Source organism: Centroberyx affinis, unplaced genomic scaffold, assembly GCF_046629955.1.
Source record: "Centroberyx affinis isolate AG114_WGS23_722 - 3 ecotype Tasmania unplaced genomic scaffold, CSIRO-AGI_Caff_v1 ptg001542l_1, whole genome shotgun sequence".
NCBI classification, from domain to species: Eukaryota; Metazoa; Chordata; class Actinopteri; order Beryciformes; family Berycidae; genus Centroberyx; species Centroberyx affinis.
In genome coordinates this window covers 154,458-177,657 of record NW_027279998.1, presented here as the reverse complement: position 1 = coordinate 177,657, position 23,200 = coordinate 154,458, and the positions used below count along the sequence as shown (strand labels likewise).

Here is a 23,200-nt window from a genome sequence, read left to right as displayed (position 1 = left end):
TTTGTACTGCTGTCTACCAAACTGCATTTCAAGTCATTAATGGGGAAGTTTGTTTGGAGTTCTTGATGTACAAAATGGAACAGTGTTTGAAATGAGCGTATAGATAATACATGAGCAAGGAAAATGTTTGGTTCGTAATAGTTGTCAGTTGAATTTATTGGCATCTCTAAACTTGATACAAATTTATACATACAAAAGCTAAAACATAACACTATTGAGGAAAAATCTGCATTTCTAAACTTAGCAGCTACACGTACCATAAATGAGAATGTAGTCAGTAACAAATCTACTGCTTTTGAGAAGGGATTATTGTAATGCGTACTAATGACCTGTTCATTATTAAGATCAAATTGATTTCTTGGAATCTACAGACACGATTTTCGCTGCCGACATCAGCAAATTCAAAGTCCTCTTCAAAGTAACTGGGAAATGAGTGGTTAACGACTTACAAGTTACAACAGTGAGAAACTACAACTGCATTCAGTGGTGTCATGAATAAATTTTGTTTGACTTTGTGTGGAAACCAGCATGCTGCCCTCTCCCTTCAGCAGGGGGGGCAGCTGTGCAAAGAAACCGCACGCTGGACGCCTTGTGGACTCGACTTGAGCCCAGGCTGCTGTGTCAATAGTTAGTTCACATTATAGCTGGATCAAATTCTTTGTCGTACAAATGCTGCGTATCAGTGTTTTCCCCCCCTAACAATTAATAGGCAAGCATTTAATTTCAGTGAAAAGCGTTAGTGTGACGTTGCCTAAAAGCTGTTTCAGAGAGGTGTTTTCCAACCTTGCTGTGAAAATGAGTAGGGAAACTGTGTATGTGCTGAGGATTAAAAGTGTTTTTCCTTAGAAATACGTATGCTTTCTGTTGATGAGGAGGCAGAGCGAGGAGAGAGACGCCCCGAACTTGGAGGCCTCGCTGCAGGCCGTGGGGAGGAGGGTGTAGTCCTGCAGCTTCTGGAAGGCCTGGAGGGAGGAAACATAACTTACTCATATAGTCACACAGTCACATCATCGGCACAGACTGTACTGCACATGCTCAACAAAAGAAATAATTGGCTAATTGACAGAAAGGGAGGAAGGAAAAAATTGTTTCACTGGCTGGAATTTACAGCAAAGTGACTATACACATTAGATCACTGTTATAGCCTATGGTGCTATGGTGGCTTGTATAAAATAATGTAATTGCTTATGTTGGTGTGTTCCTTAATTTTCTTTTTTGGTTGAATAGACTTTACAAATGCAGTTGCTTGTTATTTCGTGGTGGAATAACATTTAAAAACCTTCATGTTCACCTTTCTTGGATCTATACATTAAAGAAAATATCAGACATAAATCAAATATGACATTTAAATGGGCAAAAGGGCAAGAAAGAGAAACCACATTACTCAGCTCAGTTCCCTTTAGGTCTGTGGGACAAAGACGATCCAAGGATGGGATTTTTGGAAGTTTTAGGGTTTTTGAACACAACTCACATTTGTTTCTAGTGGATGTTCCTATTATTTAACTCTTCCCCCATCTTCTTCAGATTTTTTTTCTTCTGTTGTCCTGATCAGATACCTTCATATCAGTAAATCTGATCATGTCAACAGATACGATGCACACTGGCACTCTGCCCTTTAAATATAACCTAATTTTGTTTTCAACTGGTCAGCAATGGAGGACGCTACTACGAGTGAGCGACCAGTATCCTAAGACAGTTCAGCAACTAAGGCTAAAAAGCCTTGTTCTCAAGACAAAAGGTAAATGACAAAGAAGGATTATTATTGCAGTATTTCGCATGGTGATACATTACCTCTTCACTACACATTTCTGCTTGAATTCGCTAGCTTATTTGGCTGTATTGTGAAAATGTGACTTGTGAATTTGTGTCAATTTCAGGTCAACGGAGGTCAAAGTGACGGGAGGGATGAGAGAGCTGTGGCAGAGACTTGTGTAAGAAGAGGAGATGTTGCAGTTTCTACTGGTCTTCGATAGAGGCGGATAAAGCTCATAGATCACTAATGCCCCTTTAATTAGAAAAAGCTGAGATGGTGTTTTGAACCCGAGCTCTGAGCTAGAGAAAGGGATTGGATTAATTTAGCTAGAGACAGAGCAAAGGACGATTAGTTTTGCTCACAGAGACGCTGTCGGGACATTCCTCGGCGGGCCGGTGCAGCAGGTAGTCCAGTTTGGACGGGCCTTTGATGTAGATGCAGTTAGCTGCCGATTCCTCAGGGACACTGAGCACTTCATAATGGTGATCAGTCAGCTGTTCCATCATCTGGACACACACACACATACACACACATACACAGTGTTATGATGCACCATTTCCACAGTTACACACACACACACACACGTATTGCTGCACACCACTCCCAGCGCTCTGCACACAGAAAGCACTAATGCCATTAGTGTGACATTAGCAGTCAGGAGTCTGGGTGTGTGTAGTTCACATTAGGACAGAGAGAAACATGAAGACAGGGAGAGACTCTCCTGGGCCGTGAGAGAGCACATCTGGACGGGAGGGGAGGTAAGTGTACGGCAGATGATTAGGTCTAATGTTGGCTCATGAGTAATGTCTACACTCTAGGGCCTGGCCAGTGCATGATTTTCAATATTCAGGGAAGAAAATTATCAATATCTGATATAAGTGCTTGTGATTTTCTAATACTGTTGTTGCTCAACATGATTAATGATTATAACGCACATTATAGCCATTATAATCACCCCATGGTCCAAATTCTCATCCACAATTCAAAAAACAGTCTGGGATTTTGTTTGGAGGGTTAGGGTTATGCAGACTGTTATGCAGAACAGATGTGTCTTACATATTTTACAGTAATATTTCAATTGCAGTGTTGGGGTATGAGGAAAAGTGTTGGAATTGGAACCCTGGTACAGAAACTGAACACACTAACCTATGGTAGCATAGGTAATGTATTTTATATTTGCTTCACAAAGCTGTGACTACAATAGTCAATTTAGTGACCAAATATAGAAACACAACTAGGAAAAATGAGATCAAGGCCATCAATATTTCAACAGATTGAATAAAGGGGGAAAAAGAACATGTTGTACCTCACTCTGCTGAGGTAAACTACTAACCCGTGGGAAATATTGCACACACAAACACATTCACACATTCATACACACACACACTGACCCGGAGTGTCTTCTTGGCCCCCTCGTTGTTGCTTATGATGATGGTGTCTGGACCTCCCATGGAGCAGATGTTTTTCAGTCGAGCTCCACCACACACTGGGACGGTGGACACAGCAAAGTCCTGACCACAGAGGGACAGTGATAGGGTTTAGCTTAACAGTGTCCCTTACAATTCTTTATTACTAGGCTTCATGCAGTTATGGTTGTTCATGAATGGTGACTAATTCCATTGTTTGGAGCAAAATTAGACCAATATAATCAAGCCATATGGGCCTTTTATATGATACTACTAGCTACTGAATATGTTTTTATTATTTTATTATGGCTGATATGCAAAATCATTCCAGTGTGATGCCGGACTATTTCACTCAACAGCTTCCGGGACGGCAGTCTGCAAAACCTGCAATGAAACCTGCCTCACCCTGCCTTCAGGAGCTGCTGACCCAACTGAAAGAATTTCATTAGTGTGGCTTTCAGTGGAAAGTTTTAGTGTCCCATGATGGTCTTGACACTGTTTCAGAGGCTTTTCCACCTTGACAAGAATACAATTCTGGGGGAAACACCAAATCCTTGTAATTTTGGGGGGTTTTGCAATCCAAAACTACAAGTCGGTATCAGCCTTCAAAAACATCCAACCCTAGTTTGAACACACTGAATGTTTCTATGGTTCAGAGGATTCATTAACAACCATAATGGAAGTAATAATGCTTCTAATAATGCTTCACTGTGTTTTTAAAATACATTGTGTGATACATTGTGATACATAAAATACATTGTATGTTTGAATTTTTGAAGATAAATGCCAATAATAAAAATGCAAAGATTTGAGTCAAATTGAGGATAGACTACATCTAAGCTCCAAAATGTGACTAAATGATTACAGTGACAAATGGTTTTACTAGAAGCATGTAAACAGCACTAGTGAGGTATTGTGCACTAGAATTTTATGAAAAATTAAAAGCCTGGCGACAAATGGTATGATACATGATACAGATGCTTAGAAGACTGCTGTCCTACACACCCAGCGGTGTGTTTTGCCTGTAGGTGTGATATTGAATATACAAATTCAAAAGATAATCGTTAAGAACTGCTGGAGGATCATGTTCTTTTGTGTTTAGAAGAGCTTAGAAGTACAAAGAAAGGCCATACAGTACATGTTGGTCTTTCTCTTTGATCCCTCTGCTCACCACACGAACCCTCCCACCCACACAATAAATTCATACCGGACTGATGCACCACACACACAATGAAAGGAACACAAATGCAAACACACACACACACACACACATTCAACACAAGTAGATAAAAAGTATGTGCGTGTGTGTAGTAAAACAGAAGAGTGTAAAATGCACTTAAGAGGAGTGAGGGAATCAATACTAATGGGCGGGTCATGTCAAGCCTAAAGGGACTTGCTGTGTGGTCTCCATCATTTGGCCAATGGATCAGCCTCATTCATCACTGTTTACAAGGTATAATTCCCCAAATGCAATACAACAAATGGCCACCTGCTCCTTTTTGGCAGCTGGGCTCGTTTTCAGACAAGCATCTTGGCATCTAAGACTGTCTTTGTTCCATTAGCTAAAAAAACTGAACAAAGATTATTTTACAGCTAAAGGTTTTTGGTAAGTTTAGCTTTGATTTTATCAGCTGTTTTCTTATGTTTTCTTATATAGCAATCCACAGAGCCAGCTTACCCTCCAGAAATCCACACTACAACTACTGAATGCTATATATAAAACCGTTTGTGGATTAGATATGTTTCTCTGAGTTTCTCTACTTCTCCACATCCACGACTGTATTTTCTGTCTTCTTCATTCACTCATACATTCATTCATTCAGTCTTTCATTCATTTATTTATCCTGCATCATCCATTCCTTGTCTCCTCCATGCCGCTCACCCTGAAAGTGTCTGCCAGCACCTCCGCCCCTCTGTGGTTGGTGTGGGAGGAGATGCCGACGAAGAACTCCCTCCCGGTGAAGAGGACGTCGCTGCCCTCCAGCGTGGCCCCTGCGGAGCCGCCCTCCTCCGCCCCCATCTCCACCACCGTCAGGTTGAGCTCCGACATCACCCTCCTCACCGCCTCCACCTGGGGGTGTGTGGGGGGGGGGGGAGAGAGAGAGACAGACATGCTGAAGTTATCTTACTATGAGAGTTTGACATATTAATTAAGGGGTCGTTAATTAATCTTCTGAGATTCTGAGAATAAAGTCAGAATTCTGAGATTTAAATCAGAATTCTGAGATTAAAGTAATTCTGATTTTATTCTCAGAATTCTGAGATTAACTCAAATACATTTTTCACATGTGGCCCTAAGAGTTGAAAATGCATAGAGAAATGAATCCAAGGGGAGTAAATGGGAGGATTGGGGTTGTCTTTAAATTCCAGTTGGTGGGTAGTTTTATTTTTCAAAGCAGAGAATTCGGGGTAGTGCTATTTTGGATCTAAGTTCAACAAGGGATTCTTAGGTACAACATGTTTGGAGACCTAAGGGGTGATAAAAATTGAAAATCACACCATTGTAGTATTGCATTGTGTATAGTATAAGTGAAATATATGTACTGTGTATTCTAATACGTGTATTTGCAATAAAAAATAAAGAAAAAAGTAGGTAAAAAAAAAAAAGTAGCACATTTTGAAGCCAGAAATCTCAGCACCTGGCAAAGTAATCGTTGAGTCACTGGTATTGATCAAGACCTCTATCAACCCCTGCAGATAAATTATGCTCATTCTGTGCCATGGTGCAGTAAAAATCGTACTTACTACGCCTTAAACTGGTTCAGACACTAACACACATATGAATGGATTATTATAAGTCATTTTCTTCCCCCTTGTTACCTCGCTGCGTCTCTGCTGTTTGAAGGGCCTGGTGATGAGTGCGGTGTCTCCCTGGATGACGGCCACATCCTCTATCCTCCAGCTGTCGGGCAGCTCGGGGTCGGGGGGGATCTCGATCAGCTGCAGGCCCACCTTCTGCCTCAGCGCTCCGGTCAGGACCCCGAACTGCCGCTGAGCCTTGGCCAGGTCCACCGAGTTCTCCCCGTTCTCATGCCCGTCGCCCCCCGCCGCCGCCGTCCCAAAGGACTCTGGGATGCCCCGCACCACGGCGTGGGTGAACCGGCCGTACGGGCACATGTTAGCCATGACGTCACTACAGTGTGTGTGTGTGTGTGTGTGTGTGTGTGTGTACTTCTTAAGTCTGCCTGTAAGAAGAAGTGGTAGTGCCCTCTTTAACAGCAGGTAATGGTGCTCTTCCAGTGAAATGGCAATATGTGTGTTCTGCCAAGAGACAAGCAAGAAGGAATAAAGGGGATTGTGTGTGTGTGTGTGTGTTCCTAACTTTCTGACTGCCTGGTTTTATTACGAGACCAGCTGAGCACTAAAGAAAGCTGATGGGGCGAATCAGCAGATCTGTGGGAAGTCTGTCATCCAGGCGGAGAGAGTGGAGAATGTCTTCATCGCTCTCTCTCTCTCTCTCTCTCTCTCTCGCCTTCTTCTCTCATGCCAGTTGCTCCGCCGGCTACTCAGGCCCCATCTGCATCCTCACAGACGCCAAGGAGAGATCCAGTCTGGTGATCACAGCCTGAGACGGAGGATAAAGGAGATGGACATGTTAATAAGGCCAGACACAATGGGACGGAGATTGCTTCATGAATGCTCAGCGGGCCAAAAAACTGCAGCAATCAATTGCTCAAGCTCCAGTGCACACACATCTATAGATATTTCAGGGGCCCACACATCCCGCTCTAGTTTGCTAAGAGACGAATGCCTGCATCATTATTTTGGAGAGTTAGATTACTTTATGGCACCGAAGAAGAATATTGATGTGAGCTGGCTGGGAAGAAGAAGAAACAAGCTAAACAACAGTTAAACAAACTTTCATACGCATAATGAAAGGTAAATGCAACAAAGTGGACCATCCAAGGGCAGCTGAAATAACAGCAGAGATAGCAGAGCTCAACGTAGACAAGGGAGCATTGTTCAAGGTTAGATTAAAAGGGAACATTCTTCAATGGCCTCTTGCAATATGCTGCAAAGCCTTTCCATATTTGGGCGGTGGGTTTGATTTGGGACAATTGCCCCTTTATCATCTTCCCTTGTAAACCTCAGCAGCCGCCCACTGTGAAGCTGCAGTCCGGGACAAGGTTCCCCTACGCACAGGATGGGATGTTTCCTAAATGTGCTTCAAATTCAGGTCGATCCCTTTCTCAAAACGAGCGCAACAAGTGTGGAGCATTGCACTTCATTTATTATGCAGCACTAAAACCTTACAGTGCATCTGAGAATTACCTCCAAGCTTTTGAGATTTCCCCAACGGAAAACCACAATAATATTCCTATAATATTCCTACAGGGCTTTGAAGTGCGTCTGTGGTAGGCTACTCAATAGTGAGTTTGTAGAGACCTTGTTGTACTTTATAGTAGGCTATTTTTGCCTCATATCATTATAATGTTTCAATATAATATTCATTATATGATTACTATAGTTGTTTTTCATTCAGGTTCACAAAGTAACACTAACACTGTTTAGTTGCGCATAAGGCTTTTCCAGATATTCTTGAGGTCCAGCTGCAGTATAACCAATACGAACATTGGCCATACGCAGCACAAAACTGCAGGAGTGCACCGCCCAGCAGTTCAATACTTCTGATGATGTACCACCTATTTCTAGCCTACAAACTATCACTAACATTAAATGAAGTTGTACAAATAACAGATAAGGACATAGACACCCGCCTACCTCTTTTAAGTGCCGCGGCTTGTACGCACGGTCGCGTGTCCCTCTTTGTGTTTTATTCCCAAACCGACCCGTTCCCGTTATTCTCTCTCTCTCTCTCTCTTTCCCTCTGTCTCTCTCCGTCTCTCACCCACCAGTGTCAAGCCCTCCAGAATCAAAATAAGACGACGTCCGGTTATAACTTTCAAAATAAAACTCTGAATAAGGAACGTGCTTGCGGTGATATACTTCCATGGTTGCAACGGTTTTTGGAGTAACACGTAGGCTTTTATTTTGAAACCCGAGTCGCCTAACCTCCGGTCTTATCTGCGTATCAGTGGCCGGTTTGACGGAGGTTTGACGCGGCTCTCTCTCTCCCTTTCATCCCCTACTTCCCCCCCATCCCCCACACGTCCTGTCCGGATCCAGTCCACTCTCGGATTCAAGTGTTGTATAGTAACGCGTTACAGTAACGAGCAGTGTAAAGAATTACAACGACAATTTCAGTTGAGCTATCCAAAAACTACGAGTCTCACCATCTCCCGATTCGTCAACTGGAGTTGTCGTCCTCTCATATTAAACTAGCTGAACAAAACACGGAACAAAAGTTGACTTTCTCCACTTAGGAAGTAATCCTACTAAGTTAATGTGATTTTATACAGCAAAAGGACGACAAAAACAATGGACATGAACACTATCCTGGTCTTTCACAGGAGATACAGTTAACGCTAGCCTGATTTTTTGAAGGTGAGAGACTAACTTAACTGCCAATTTGAGGTGCGTAACGGAAATTAATGTAACGAATTACCGCTAACAGAGTGATAAGTAAAGAAGTAAATTACTTTTCAAGTGAGTAACGAGTAATGCATTATTTTTGGAGTAACGAGGCCAAAAACTGACCACATCTCACCTTTTTTTATTTAAAGATGCTAGCATAACTGTTGTTACCCTACACAGCTATTCTGACCCTTTCCTCATGTTTCTTCTGTCCTCGCAGGACAGGGAGTAAGGGAGGGATTGGGGTATTTCTATGAGGTCTTCTCACAGGATTAAGGATTCATATTTTCCCCCCTAATCCTGATGTATTGTTTTTCTAAAAGGCCAGAGAGCCACCCACCCCCACCCCCTCTCTCCCTCCCTCCTCTCTCTTTTTTGTATCCGCCCATTAGACATAAACTGGGACTGTTGCAGTGAATCAAAAAAGTCAATATTATTATCACTTCTCCCACTCCGGTCTAAATAAATGGCTGCATTAACCTTATCAGTTTCACAGCTGATTTATTTCACCAGGCTGTCTAAACAATTGTGAGTCACCTTCAATCCTCTCTCTCTCTCTCTCTTTCCGTCTCTCTCTCCCTCCTTGTATTCAAAGAGATCACAGATTCATAGATTAAGGCCTGCGCTATGTTAGAGCCATTGTTGTTGTCTGTCTTTGCGTCTGTCTTTGTCTGTGTGGCATGAGAGAGCAAAAAATATAATCTGGCTTTTCCTGAAATGTGGGTCAAATGATATTGGACATTGCACAGACTGTGGGATAAACAGTTTGCCTCATCGGACACCAGAGAAACAGCTCTGCTATGCTTATAAACATATAATGTTATCCCTGTTTATAATTAATACCCAGATGTATTATTTATCAAACTTTTTTTTTTGCTTTTGCTGAACAAATATGGCTTTGGGCGCCATGCAGGGATGTAAACACGCACAAACACAACCTAGGTAACAGATGGCTGTGTGCGTATACATGTGTGCATGTGACTATACTTTTTGACTCATAGGGAAGCACAATATTCCCTTCTACTGACCGGAGTGAGTTACTGCAGCCAGATCAGTTCATCAACACAGAGAGAGACAGATAAAGAGAAAGAGAGAGAGAGAGGGGGAGTCAGAGATGAAAAGCTTACATGGGACAAAGGAGAAACCAAGAAGAAAAAGCAATCTGAGTGTAAATCTGTGCGTGTGAGAGCGTGAGAGGCAGAAAATGTGATGTGGCTGTAGTAGGAGAGAGAGAGAGAGAAAAGGGGATGGAGGGAGCGAGGTAGAGGGCACAGACAGGATTAAAGAACACCATCTGTCCACCGCGCTCCCTCAGCCAACACACAAAACATCCTCCGTTAAACGCGGCATCAGCAGGCTCTCCATACACACCACCACTCCAGCGCTGTGTGGAAACAGTCTTCTCCGCTCCCCTTGCAATTAAAATTCACAAAACTTTTGTCCTCCTGTGGGTCCGCCCATCCTATTACCACGGGCTTGAATGGGCACGATTTTACTGGAATTAATTCACAGGGACCATCTCTGAAACTGTGGTCCATCTGTTAAACTCCTATTGACTTCAGTGGCTTTACTGATACGGGCTCCAAGCTGTATGAATGCTATTGCTGTCCCATACTAGCTCTAAGATGAAGTCACCCTTAAACCCCCCTTGACAAGATCTGATCTTTGGTCAGCTTTGCATTTATCCTCACTAACAGCTTCAGTGAGGACTGGGGGCAGGGAAACTGATCCCTAAACTGCACTTGAGGGCAACTTCGCTTATCATTTTTGGCCTGTATTTGGTCAGGTTAAACCCTTGTGACTCCAATTGTAGTTAATTTTATGTTTTAACTGAAATTGAGGGATTACATGCTCCTCTACGGGTTGGGGGAAATCCTGCAACCCTTGGGTTTATGAAACCTTTTCAAAACCATTTTAATAAACTCAAAAAAATGCATGGTGGTCAATCTAAAAAGAAGGCTATTTGTTTCACTCAACAGCAGTGATTTGATTTGTGGTTGTCAGACTGTTAAGGATGGTAAGATACAGGGAGGATAGGTGAGTTTAATCATCACAATTCAAACAGTGTCAGGGAAGGTGTCAATCACACTTAATTACCAAAATGACTTTCAAATACTTAACTGTGATGATCTAAACTTTCTGACACTTCTTGAATTGTCCTATAAGTAACAAAACCCAGCCATCTAGCACCCAAACCACAGAAAACTTTATTGCCAGTGCTGCTTGGCCCGGGCCTGGTGGGTGTCTGTCAACATTTCCGGGGAGTTTTCTGGCCTGGCTGAGCGCTGTGTAATTAATCAAGTGGTAAACAGCTTATTCAGTCTGAGCCTGCCTCACTCCATCACAAGACTGCTGTCAGCAGACCGTCCTGCTTGCTGCCCTCACGGCTCCTATTAGGCCCTAAAGGATAATTCAGTTAGACCGGCTCTGTCTCCGGCTCACTGACTCTCCCTCTCTCTCTCTCTGTCTCTCTTTTATAGATGCCGACTACTCTCTCGCCACCTTGCTGATTTTCTTTCTCTCTCTGTCTTTCTTTTATAGATGCTGACTGTCTCTCTCTCACCACCTTGCTGGCTTTCTTTCTCTCTCTGTCTCTTTTATAGATGCTGACTGTCTCTCTGCTGTGCCGACTGTTTCTCTTTCTCTTTGTCTCTCCTTTTTAGATGCTGTGTCTCTCTCTGCTGTGCTGTCTCTCTCTCTCTCTTTTAGATGCTGTCTCTCTCTGCTGTGCTGTCTCTCTCTCTCTTTTTTAGATGCTGTCTCTCTCTGTTGTGCCGACTGTCTCTCTCTCTTTTTTAGATGCTGTCTCTCTCTGTTGTGCCGACTGTCTCTTTTTTAGATGCTCTATCTCTGCTGTGCTGTCTCTCTCTCTCTTTGTCTCTCTTTTTTAGATGCTGTCTCCCTCTATCTGTCTCACTGTCATTCTCTCTGCCACTGCCTGTCTTTCCTCCTCTCCTTCCTTCTCTCTCTCTCTCACTGGTTCTTCCCTTTCTTACCAAATTCAATTCAAGAAGACTTTATTGGCATAAACAATGGTCAAATCACTGCTGCCAAAGCAACACAAAAAGAAATAACAAAATAATGATGATAAACATACATGTAAAGTGTATTTTGACTGATAAAAAATAATTCAGATACTCTCTCACACACATACACATAAAACACATTTGCAACAGGTGTCATTCTGACTTGGACAACGGATAGTATTTTTTAGTTTTTTTGTTTTGAAAACCAAAACTTGCAGGGGGTTGAAGCCAGGCCCTCTGGTTGAAGTACGATCTCCCTGCTCACTGCACCATCATACCGCGTAGGAGTGAGTTTAACTGAACACACTCAACTCCATTACACATCAACACACTCCTCTTCTCTCTACTCTAATTCTGTCTCACTCTTCCGCTAAATGGTATCAGTGTTACAGTCATTCTTTGAACTACATATCATTGAGTAACTCTGACTAAGATACTGTTGTGGTTGAAATTCACTGAAGGTGGTATTGTAATGACACTGACCTTACACACAACATACTTCTTCATTTTTTTTGCCATTGACTAGACTTAAATTCACAACACAGCTGGATTCCTTATGGTTTTAAACTGAAACTTGTTTTTTTTTACAGGGTACTTCTCTCAAAATAGATCTAAAGGCAGGACGCTTTGGTACATCCTGGATAAGATAATAAATGAATAACCCATGCTACACATTTCTTGACTTGGCTCGCTCATCGTTTTCCTAAAACAAATGGTATATTCCTCCGTTGAGGTGTGTTCGTTGAGCATGTCAGCTGTAAACAGTTAGCTGCTCTCCAAATGAAATTAGAGGTTTTGGGGAGGAGACGCTTCCTCCCAAGTAACATGACTATGTGTCCGAGAAATAGTCAAGGAGGACAGAAAGAGATAGAGTAGGAGGTGAAGTGAGGGGGTTGACAATACAAATTACATTTTGAGAAGTTAATACCTTGATACAGTGGAAGAAGAACAGAGGACAGAGGTCAGGAAGAGAGAGACTGTGGGTTTGGACTTCAAAGACGCAGAGAAGAACAAAAAAGAGAAACTAAATTTATGAATGAGTTGGGAGACGCGTCGGATCAGCTGTAGTTAGTTGGACAAGAGACTTATAAGGTACCAGGAGGGACGCAGAGCTTGAAAACCGCACTGAGAACGATTTGAGGACTTCTTACTTGGAACATCATGTCTTGTTCACAACTTCTCATCGTATTCCTGTGTTGTCTCCCCTTGGCAGGTATGAAGGAAATGCAAAGAAAGATTGATTTTGTTTAATGTAATCATCACTGAAACCATTACAAAAGCACAAATTTAAGGGATGTGTTTTGATTTAGTGTAAAACATGCCTTCAAACCTGTACAAAAAGGTTTTTAAAAGGTTTTCATCACTTGTGACCTGTTTGCAGAATGTGAAGTCTCATAATGAATTTCCCATTGTTTCCTACTATTTCCCCTCAGCTTGTTTGCAATGTTACACATGTGTGTTTCCTGCCATCTCTCCTCTGGACTGCCTCAAGTTTCCTCAGGAATGCCCAGCTGGGCAGCGCTGCCTGTCTAGCACTGCGGTGGGAACACGTGGTGAGCTCCAGCTCGATGTGTGTGTGTGTGTGTGTGTGTGTGACAGAGAGAGAGAGGGAGAGAGTGTTGCTGCTTCTGTTTATGAGAGTGTTTTCTGAGAATTTAGGGCATGATGGCCTCAAATTACAGAACAATGTCTGTGAATAGGATTGAGCGCCGTCCTTCAATTAGGCCTGATCCTTTCTAGACTCTTACATACAACACACGAGACAAAAGAGTAGCTCAACAGGTCAAACCTCAGCACCGGTTTCTCATCAAGCCGGTTGTCAGTCCTCTAATGCCCCTGATGCCGTCAAATTATCTCTAAAAATAGGGCTGTGGGTGGGGCAGTGTGTCTCATCAGAGGCTAAGAGGAGACAAAAAGCTGTAAAGACACACACACCCTTGTGTCAACATCATCCATGTTACAACATATTCAGACTTGACCTTAAGTGCGAGAATATGGAATTAGGTTTGTGTCTAATTCCATACACGAAACATTTCAAAATGAGAGGGAATTAAAATAACGATCGCAAGAGCAAAATTTAGTTTTTGAAACAAACAGGAAAAAATTCTTGCAAGCAAATTATTTCTAAGCGAGTTTATGGCACGTTTGCCTTGCAGTTTCTACTTCCTGGTGATTGAGCTGTCACTCCACACTAAACAAAGGAGACACATCCCTCTAAGCCCCGCCCACATGAGAGGTTTGTGTCAGAAACATAACAGCAAATACTGGGAGTGAAGGTGATGTCCTGATCAGCATAAACAAAGCAGGGAAAACTATGAACAGAGGATTGCTATTTGAATCAATTAAAAGTTAGTTTGCACGCACATAGAAATAATTAGCAATATTTTGGCTTAAGTTTTGCTCTTGAGATCATTATTTTTCATAGAATTTTTTCTTTCTTTTCAATTTGAAATGTTTTGTTTGATACTAAAGACACAAATCTAATTCTATACAAGAATATTATTTTTTTCAGTATACAATAAAACTTGTAAGATTTCAAATAACAAGCTCAAGTATTGTTTCCTGTTATAAAATACCAACTTTGAGTGATGAGGTAAGCATCAGGACTCATGAATACTTCACTTAACTTAATAGTTAAGTGAATGCCAAATAGGCCAAACTTCACGTATTGTTTGACCAGTGAAACTCCATCATTAGCCCATCGCTGCATGCACCAAAACAAATCATAACCCCTCGTTCCGCTGTCCCCTGCAGGCTCTCTGCGGCTGACCCTGTACGAGAAGAGCTGTGCCGTCGCCTCCCAGTGCGGCAGGAGCGGCCAGAAACAAGCCGCGGGCCTCTCCTTCAACTACACCAACATCTGCTGCGACACGGACCTGTGCAACGGGGCCGCGCCCGCTGCTGCCCCCAGCTGGAGAGGGGCGGCGCTCTGCCTGCTGCCTGCCCTCTCTCTGCTGCTGGCCTGACAGGCAGAGAGCTGAGCTGGGGCATGTGCAACGCAACATACTGAAGATGTAAGTCACCTGAGAAAGATATCTGGAAAAGAGGCACATGTGCATACATTTGTTTGCCAGCAGGGTTTAGAAATTCCTACATTTTTATAATTAGAACTAACAGTGAAATCGTCCCAGTGGCTGCCCAGTAAATTATATTAATTATAACCGTATATATTGATGCTAATGCAACTTTAACCTTAATAAACTACTTTTCAGAGACGCCCTCCCAACATTATGGTTCTCAATGGTGCTGTATTTTAAAGATATGTGAGTATTTGCCATGTACATGTGTTTTAAAAAAAAAAGTTAATTCAATTCATGTTTAAAGCCATTGCTCTTAAAAAATTCTGGCATACTGCTTTTATAGACTTGAAATTGTGTTGTTTATTTCATGTGTACCTTTTTGTATGCTGCCTTCTTGGCTGGGGCTCATATATAAAAGAGGGGAGAAAAATGAATAAAAACACATCTGTCAATGGTGGATTTATTTTAAGATGTTTTTATTGGAATATTAATAATTGAATGTGTCTTTATAAGAGGTACAAAATACATAAAAGAAACTTTGAGCTGTGCTATTAGTTGATTGTCAGCATTAATGATCTAAGTCAATTGTATTGGTTCGGTGTCCACAACTTTTTGCTCCTGTGGACTTTAAGTGCAACTGCTGTTGATTAAATGGAAGAGAGCTGAAAAAAAGGCTAAAATATGTGTAGGGAAATGCACAGGAGTGGGTGAACAGCTAGTGAAAATCACAATATGGGTCTCCCAACAATACATGACAGCAAGATAAAAAAAAAAGAGAGTTAGAAATAGTGAAATTAAAATTTAACCGAGTAGATAAAGGTAATATTTTAAGGAATGTAATAAGTGAGTTAAAAGTTCCCTGAAATTGTCTCTAGTCTTACAGTAAAAAGTGAAACAATAACAAGTCTTCCATGCTTGGATAAAAGAAACACAAGAATACATCAGCATTGAAATTATACAGACCCGGTCCCTTTTAAACATACAGCCATTCTGAAAGTCGGTCCGTTCTTTAGCAATTAAATGAAATTCACAACAATTAATCTTTCAGTCAAGTCAAATATTTCATGGGTTTGATCGACACACATGGGGCTTAACTTGTGTGATTAAAATTCTGTAGGAAAATAACCAGCAGTGCTCACATTAGATATCTAATATAATGAAAGCAATATGATAATAGAAGATTGTCCTATTCAATCGTGTTAAATTGCACTTAGGTTTAATTGATTTACAGAGCTTTACCTTGATCCGAGAGACATTTATAACGCAACGAGGCTACCAGGAGCTAACACTATAAAGCTCACAACAAAAAATGTTCACACTACCTATAAATTAAATCTTGGCTGCTAACTGCCTCTGTAAATTTTAATTTAAATAGTGCCTTGCAGTTAGTTCCTACTACGGTTGGACGGACAAATGATTTCCAGTTCTTCCCATGTGTTCAATTTCAAGTCACTTTGAGGAGAATTGCAGACATGATGCAAACTGTCAGTCTGCAAACACTACATGATCAATCATACAATCTAATCTAATGCTCTTGATGTTTTTTCCTCTTGAAAAACTGTGCTTATGCGTAACTTCCTGCATTTCTTCATGACAGAACAGGCCTCGCGCCCCGGACAAGTGAACCGTCGCCTCACTTCTTCATCTAGAGTAACTTCAACAAGCTCACAATTTGATTCCTTACACTATTAAAAGACAAAAAAAAAACATCCTTCACACATTATACAGGCAGAGCAGAGTGATTAGCTGGCAAGACGACCTTACAGCGGATCAAAACAAGCTTGGTAATCTTGATTAATCCTTCACGCCTGGTGTGGGAGAGCAGAAAGCAGAAAGGGGAAGCAGAGGTCTATTGAAATCACTTCCTGCCTCTGTGACTGTTCTCCGCTATTCGTCCCTGCAGCGAGTCCCAGCCTGCAGGCCATGAACAATATGAAGTTATTACATTTAGGTGCGAGGTGACTAAAGTATGCGATCGGTGCCCTTGTGATCCTCAATGGTAAAAGGCCTTGTTACCTCAGCAGTGGAGTAATATATTGTACTGAATGTGACGCATCTGTAATTGCAGGAATACCTCAAAGACACTTGGCAGGTGAGCTGGTGCTGGTTATGTCTGTCTGTCACCTAAACAGACAATGTATTTCCCAAAGCGATGACTGAATATGAAGGTACGAGTGACAGTTTGATGTGGCAGGCAGCTCTGTGGGCATCTGCATATCGACGCATCGGTTTTAGGATTTACCAAAATGAAGGATATGGCATTTCGTCATAAAGAAGGGAACAATGGCATGCTTCAGATAGACTCAGGCTTTACTGAGTCTGAACAAGCCAAAGAAATGTTTCCAACTTTACAGTGTGTATCTACTGGTATTGAAGCTCTGTACACGAGCAAGGCTGTAGTTTTAAGTGTGTGTAAAGTGTGTGTACATGTACAGTGTGTGTGTGTGTGTGTGTGTGTGTGTGTGTGTGTGTGTGTGTGTGTTTGGGAGGATCCACTTCATCTGCTATTCCCAGAGTGTGTCCCGGCGTTCAGACTGCGAGCGACACAATCAACATTTCCCATAGAGTTGAGCAACTAGGGAAACCTGGATGTGTGTACGATCAACAAGCGAGAAAGGTTGGCGATGATCATTGACCGTCAACAGCCAATCGGATTTCTGTGCTTCCTTGTTTCCTTACCAATGTGATTTCGTTTCATAAACAACAGTTGAGCCTGGCAAGCGCAAAATGGATGAGAAGTTGATTCCAGGCATTCAAAGTTTCCCTTTTCTCTACAACTTTTATTTGAAAGACTACAGGAACAAACGTCTTAAAAACAATGTTAGTAGGACGGTTACAATCATCATTGCGATCGATGGTAAGTTAGCTATCTTGACTTATCAAAAGAATGCAACATTATTAAATAAAAAAACAAAATCATGATGTGACTGTTTAAAACTTAGCTGCATGAGACTATGACATAAATGCGATCGAGACACAATCGGTCAGAATAGAGGGAACCCATCGACCAAGTTGCTCGCAGTGTGAACGCAGGGTGTGTGTGTGTGTGTGTGTGTGTGTGTGTGTATATTCCTGTGTGTGTTTGCTTCTGTGTATGGTTCTGCTGGTGTATTCATGCTCTGCACCCCCCCCCCCTCTTCTCCTCCTACTTGAGAGCTTTAGCGACAGAGGAGTAGGCGATGTGGATCTCTTTGTCGTCCGGACAGGTGGAGGAAAACTCCTCCCGGGCGTACGCAGCGTCCAGGTACCTCCACAGGTTGGCCAGAGAGCGAGGGATACTGAAGTTACGGTATTTCAAACACACCACCTGGGGAGAGGGAGGGGCGGGGGAAATAGAAGAGAAAGACAGAGAGAAAGAGAGAGAGTGTGAAATTTTTTAGGGGAACTTTCTTCGTTACTGCAGGAAACACTAACAGAAACAGAAAGTGCAGCAAGCCTTCTGTTTGAGATTAAAAAAAACAACTTAATCTATTCATCCAAGCGCTCACACTGTGCTGCTTTAAAACGAAAGCTTACCTTGACAATGTTGAGCTTAGGCAGCAGGTTGCAGTCAGCCAGAGTAAGATCTTGACCGTCCAGGAAGGGGCGGGACGAGGAAGTGACGTCATCGGCGCTATTCTCGTCAATCTCGTCAGGAAGGGGAGAGCCGAGGTAGTCGTCCAGCTTCTTCAACGCCTTCAGCAGGCCTTTCTCAAGGTCTGAACACATGCACACACACACACACACACACACACACACACAAACAAACGTATATATAATTAAAACTCTGTGGGATAGTTTGTATTTCCAAAAAGTAAACAAGAATAGAGAAAATCTGGCTTGAATTCAGGCTGATTGCAATTCATTTTGAAATTATGCAATGGATTTTTAACGCATTTAATGGACCTTAGTTTCAATTAAATTACCCAGTAAAAAAATTAAACATATTAAGAGGTAGAGTGGACCTGATAAAAGCATATTAAAAGCAGGATCGGGACAGTAAAATGCTTAAAATAATCAATCAGATGATTATTAAAACACGGTAAAAACAATAAAACTCAGAGGGAAACCAGAAACTAGAAAAATACCAAAACTGGGGTTACACAACAGCAGTGACATTTCCAGCACAGAGCTAAACACACAGAGCAGCAGGTGACCTGCTGCCACCGAGGCAGAAAAGCTCAGGCCATAATGTTATTAACACAGACAGTCCCTGCTGGTTTTCTGTCAGTCACAGGCAGACAGAAGGAGCTCAGTGCCATTTGTTACAGAAAAAACTCTTTGTGTGATGAAAACCAGTTTGAGATGCCCCCAAAAATAGAACAGGGTCTGTGTCTGCAAAGCGTCTCGCAGAAAAAAACACTTAGATATTGCAAACGTATACGCCGAATATGAACAAGGTTCCCTCCAATATATTTCATTATGATCTGAAATGCAAATAGGCAAGCATCCACCTGCTGTTTCCCTACGTGGATCAAGTATCAAATTATAATTACCAGACCCTAACAGAGCCGAATTTTACTTGTAATCGAATTTGGGCAGATTAGGCCTCACTCACTGTCATTAAGCTGGGGGTTCGAGTTCTTGACGTAAGCGGAGAACTTGGAGAAGACGTCCATGCCCGCTGTGTTCGACTCCGGGTTACGAGCGGCCAGGCGGGGGTACCTGAACAACAAAGACGGGAAATTATGATTTATAGCAGGATAATATTCATAATTATACTGCTATTGCATGCATATGAATACATGTGTTTCTACACAAACAAAAAATTCACCTGGATGAGACGTGAGACGGTAAAATCTTGAAAAGCTTAGACTAAGAAGAAGCATGTACGCTGTATCTTAAAGTATAGTTAAATTTGAATACTGCATGGGATACAGACAAAGGGGATCACAGAGAGAGGGGTGTGGCACACAAAACAGCATGAAGTAAAGGTTGGAAGCAAAACAACTGAATAAAGTCGGAGAACAGATGGATGGAGTGATTTACTTTGGAGGGCTGAGATTCTCCTCCAGGAACTCCTCTATCTTGTTGGTGTCGGTTTTCACCTCGCTGCCGTAGATCAGGAAGGGCGGCTGGGCACCGGGAGCCAGGTCCTTCAGGATGTCTGGCTTCCTGCAGCGAAGGAGGGGGGAAGGAGGAAAGGAGAGAGACGTGAGTCAGAGAGACGGAGGAAGAGGGGAAAGGGGATCCAGCAAGAGAGAGAGAGAGAGAGAGAGGAAGTGAGAATAAAAGGGGTTAAAAGGCAATGAGAATGGGGGAAACAGAATAAGAAGCTGAGAAAATATGAAACCTCACTTTTATTGGAAACTTCTATGACTCACATGGTTGTGACTAAAATCAATGCCAGTGCAGCTTTATATCTTTTGACACCCATTAATTGAATAAAAATGCTCCAAGTTCACATATCGCACATTTGGGAGCGTTGAAACAGTGGGCCGACATTCCACTTTTGGGACAATACATAAACCTGCAAGGCTGTGAAAGTAAAAAAAAAAAAAAAACAGAGAAGAAGTGAAAGGCCAAGTGGTTCACCTCGTCATATCCACTGTGGTGACATCGAAGGTGACTCCCTTCAGCCACAGCACCATGAAGAGGCGCTGAGAGAAGGGGCAGTTGCCGATGCTCTGGCCATCGATTCCCGCCTGGGAAAACAACAGAGACAACAGCTGTAAACAAACAAACATGCACAAAGGGGGTGGGGGTTCATGTCTGGCCAGCACTTGGGATATGTTTGACCTAACCGCAATGTTAACCTTAAAGTCATTGGAGACTTTATAACCTTATTTATAGGCAAAAATAATTGTAATACTTGATTTGTTAAGCTACAGTATGGCCAGAAATCCATATACAAGGAAAGGAACAGAGCAAGAAAATAACAGAGAAGCAAGAAAAGAAAGCAAATAACAGAGAAAATGAACTAAGAACAAAGATGTCAAGGAGTTAAAAATCATGCTGCTCAGCTATTGCTTTAACTCTTCTACTTAAATATCATCCTCCACCTCACAGAAAACTGCAACACAGGGTTTGATCCATCCAAGCCAGCAGCACGTGTCTCTAGCAGTTTGGCTGATTTGACTCAGTCTTGAAAGGAGGAACAGTAAGCAGCCTATCCTTATAGTCATGTACAACTTGTACTACTCATGCAGTGTTTATAGATCTCTAACGTGTGGCCTTGTAAAAGCATAATATTTCATGTTAAGTCAAACTATCCTTCTGGATCTTTACTGTGGCCTTTTACAGCGCTGGCTATGGCAGGTAAATTACTCCTCATTGTAACCAACGCCCACGTGAAACTCCTGCCAAACATACAGTAATTATCATACAGCAAAGTGCAGGCAGGGGTTGTTTCTTATGAAAGGGCAGCAGGTTTGATTGGGAAGGCTGACCGGACATCAGGATTTAGGGAAGTTACAACAGCATCTTTCACTTGTGAAGAGAAAAAAAAACACACAGAGGGAGGTGGAGGCTCAGCTGGGCCCACATGTTCATACAGAGGAATCATTATGGAAACTTGTGTAAGAGCATGAGGGAAGGAAGGCATTAAAAAAAAGCTGCAGAAAGTGCTGTTGGTTATATTATAGAAGATGTTTTTTGCGAGACAAAGACAACGCCCCGAGATTAGCCTGGACAACACACTAAATATAGATTAAAGTCGCCTGTTCATTATCTTAACGTGCATTTAATTAGATTAGTCGTACTGTCTTTCATAAGCCCGGTGAGTCAGCGAAGGTGGTCTAACTGGCATGTGTATTAAAATCATGATAATAGAATAGAATAGACTGCTGTGGCTGCAAAATCAAAGTGACATCATGTCCCCAAACAAGGAAAACCCCATTAACCGTGATAAGTTATCAGCTGCGAATAAATAAACGTGTGCGATAAAACGCCATTAGCCATAATAAGAAGATGCGATAAGGTGGTAACGAACTCACTGCCTGAATAAATTCATGTCACACATGTCGCCATTGCGCGTCACTTGTGGATGCGACAGCGATTTGTCATTCAATCGCTTACCTTGACAAAAAGTTCAACTTTCGTTCGGTTCTCGTCGCTCATCTCGGCTGCTCGTGCACGAACCTTTCCGGGAGACAGAAATGGACAGAAAGTGAGCGAGGGACAAGTTTGTGTTGCGCAGGCCAGAAAGTAGCCTACATTAAAACATTTTCTATCACAATCCAGACGAATAGGAAACGCCTCGCGCAGCCCAATCTATTTTCCGCTACAAAGTCAGCAACTAAGTAACAAATACAGTATCGAATCAGCTATACACGCGTCATAAATATTCAGATAAAGCAAACCTTGGCTTCAAAAGGCTCGTAATATCAACTTTTATAACAATGAATCCGCACAGCTATACCTTCAAGTCCTGAAAGTGGCCGTTGACGCCTAGTTTGTTGTTTCCCCTCCCAGTCCGAGTCTCTCTGCTGCTGCTGCTACACACTCATCATTCCTCCATTTCCTGGTAGCGGGTGATGGTTTTGGTTTCAGGTCTCAGTCAGCGAGCAACAAGTGGCGTTCAAGGCAGAAGCAAAGAGTTGATTTGCTGTGATGATGTCGAGGAGGAGGTTGGGGGGAGAAAAAAAAAAGTCCCGCCGACCCGGACTGGCAACCTGAGGAACCTGAGGACGAGGAAGGTGTGGCGAAACCAAACGGTCCATCTGAATTTGAGTTATTCACCTCTACATGGTCTCGTTGTTTTCAAAAGATAAACCAGACTTCCATATCTTGAAAGGAGTCAAAACCTGGGCACGCGGGGCTGAATCTAATCCAAATCTGTTCAGATAAAGAAGTAGGTTGAGGGAAGCCAAGTCGCTTATGTAATAGCCTACTTACTCAGGTTTGTCTGCAGGACTGTTTGCCATACTGCAAAAAATACATTTCACATCACATAGCCTACACTTCAGAATATGTTTAAAGATATGTTTCAAGATGTGGAAAATGTAATGTGTATTTGTAGGCCTACATGTAGCTCACATTCATAGTAGCCAAAAAATATACACTGAATGAATGAAATATTAGGGACACCTATTCTTTCTTAAGTAGCCTACAGTGATCATCACACCTTTATTATTTATACTCGGAAAACCCATTGAGGACGAATCCTCATTTACAATGGTGCCGAGAGCAAAGACAACAGATAAAATACATGAATAAGAACAAGAAAACAAGGGTACATACAATGAAATAAAATGATAAAATGAGATACAAATAAAGTAAAATACAAAGTCAAATAAATTAAAAGATTACAAATTAAAAAAATAATTGAAACAGTTGCATTAAAATACCACTTGACATGCAACAAGCGATCTAAAATGGTCTAGGGAGGGCAAGGTATCTAATTTAAAAACATTTTGAAGGCTGTTCCAGGTAGCAGGGGCACTATAACTTAAACCAGTCTTTCCAAGTTCTGAGTTTACACGAGGAACTTGAAGTATTAGGCGATCCGAGGAGCGTGTCATGTGATTATTTCACTGCCATTGAAAAAGGGATGAAATATAATGGGAGTTTACCAATTAAAGCTTTAAATATAAATAAAAA

General features: G+C 42.1%; 3 protein-coding genes across 4 annotated transcripts; 1 reads left to right on the top strand and 2 right to left on the bottom strand.

Moving 5' to 3' along the window:
• Positions 1 to 113: 113 nt before the first annotated feature.
• Positions 114 to 7,994, bottom strand: ddah2 (DDAH family member 2, ADMA-independent). Its single transcript, XM_071527488.1, has 6 exons — positions 7,882 to 7,994; positions 5,980 to 6,724; positions 5,042 to 5,230; positions 3,145 to 3,264; positions 2,116 to 2,259; positions 114 to 962 (listed from the first exon to the last, which is right to left on the bottom strand). Exons 2-6 carry the CDS (start codon positions 6,283 to 6,285, stop codon positions 843 to 845), a joined length of 879 nt encoding a protein of 292 aa, XP_071383589.1. The 5' UTR covers positions 6,286 to 6,724; positions 7,882 to 7,994; the 3' UTR covers positions 114 to 842.
• Positions 7,995 to 12,505: 4,511 nt separating this feature from the next.
• LOC139650763 (prostate stem cell antigen-like) lies at positions 12,506 to 15,100 on the top strand. The gene is made up of 3 exons (XM_071527515.1): positions 12,506 to 12,873; positions 13,094 to 13,213; positions 14,415 to 15,100. The coding sequence occupies exons 1-3, from the start codon at positions 12,822 to 12,824 to the stop codon at positions 14,624 to 14,626; spliced, it is 384 nt and encodes a 127-aa protein (XP_071383616.1). The 5' UTR covers positions 12,506 to 12,821; the 3' UTR covers positions 14,627 to 15,100.
• Positions 15,101 to 15,143: 43 nt separating this feature from the next.
• clic1 (chloride intracellular channel 1) lies at positions 15,144 to 22,184 on the bottom strand. 2 transcript variants are annotated; one of them, XM_071527497.1, is made up of 7 exons: positions 22,020 to 22,184; positions 21,677 to 21,739; positions 20,195 to 20,304; positions 19,649 to 19,774; positions 19,218 to 19,324; positions 18,197 to 18,378; positions 15,144 to 17,987 (listed from the first exon to the last, which is right to left on the bottom strand). In XM_071527497.1, exons 2-7 carry the CDS (start codon positions 21,716 to 21,718, stop codon positions 17,826 to 17,828), a joined length of 729 nt encoding a protein of 242 aa, XP_071383598.1. In that variant the 5' UTR covers positions 21,719 to 21,739; positions 22,020 to 22,184; the 3' UTR covers positions 15,144 to 17,825. The 2 variants fall into 2 exon arrangements, with proteins under 2 accessions (XP_071383598.1, XP_071383599.1); XM_071527498.1 differs by having other exon boundaries at positions 21,961 to 22,035.
• Positions 22,185 to 23,200: the final 1,016 nt, after the last annotated feature.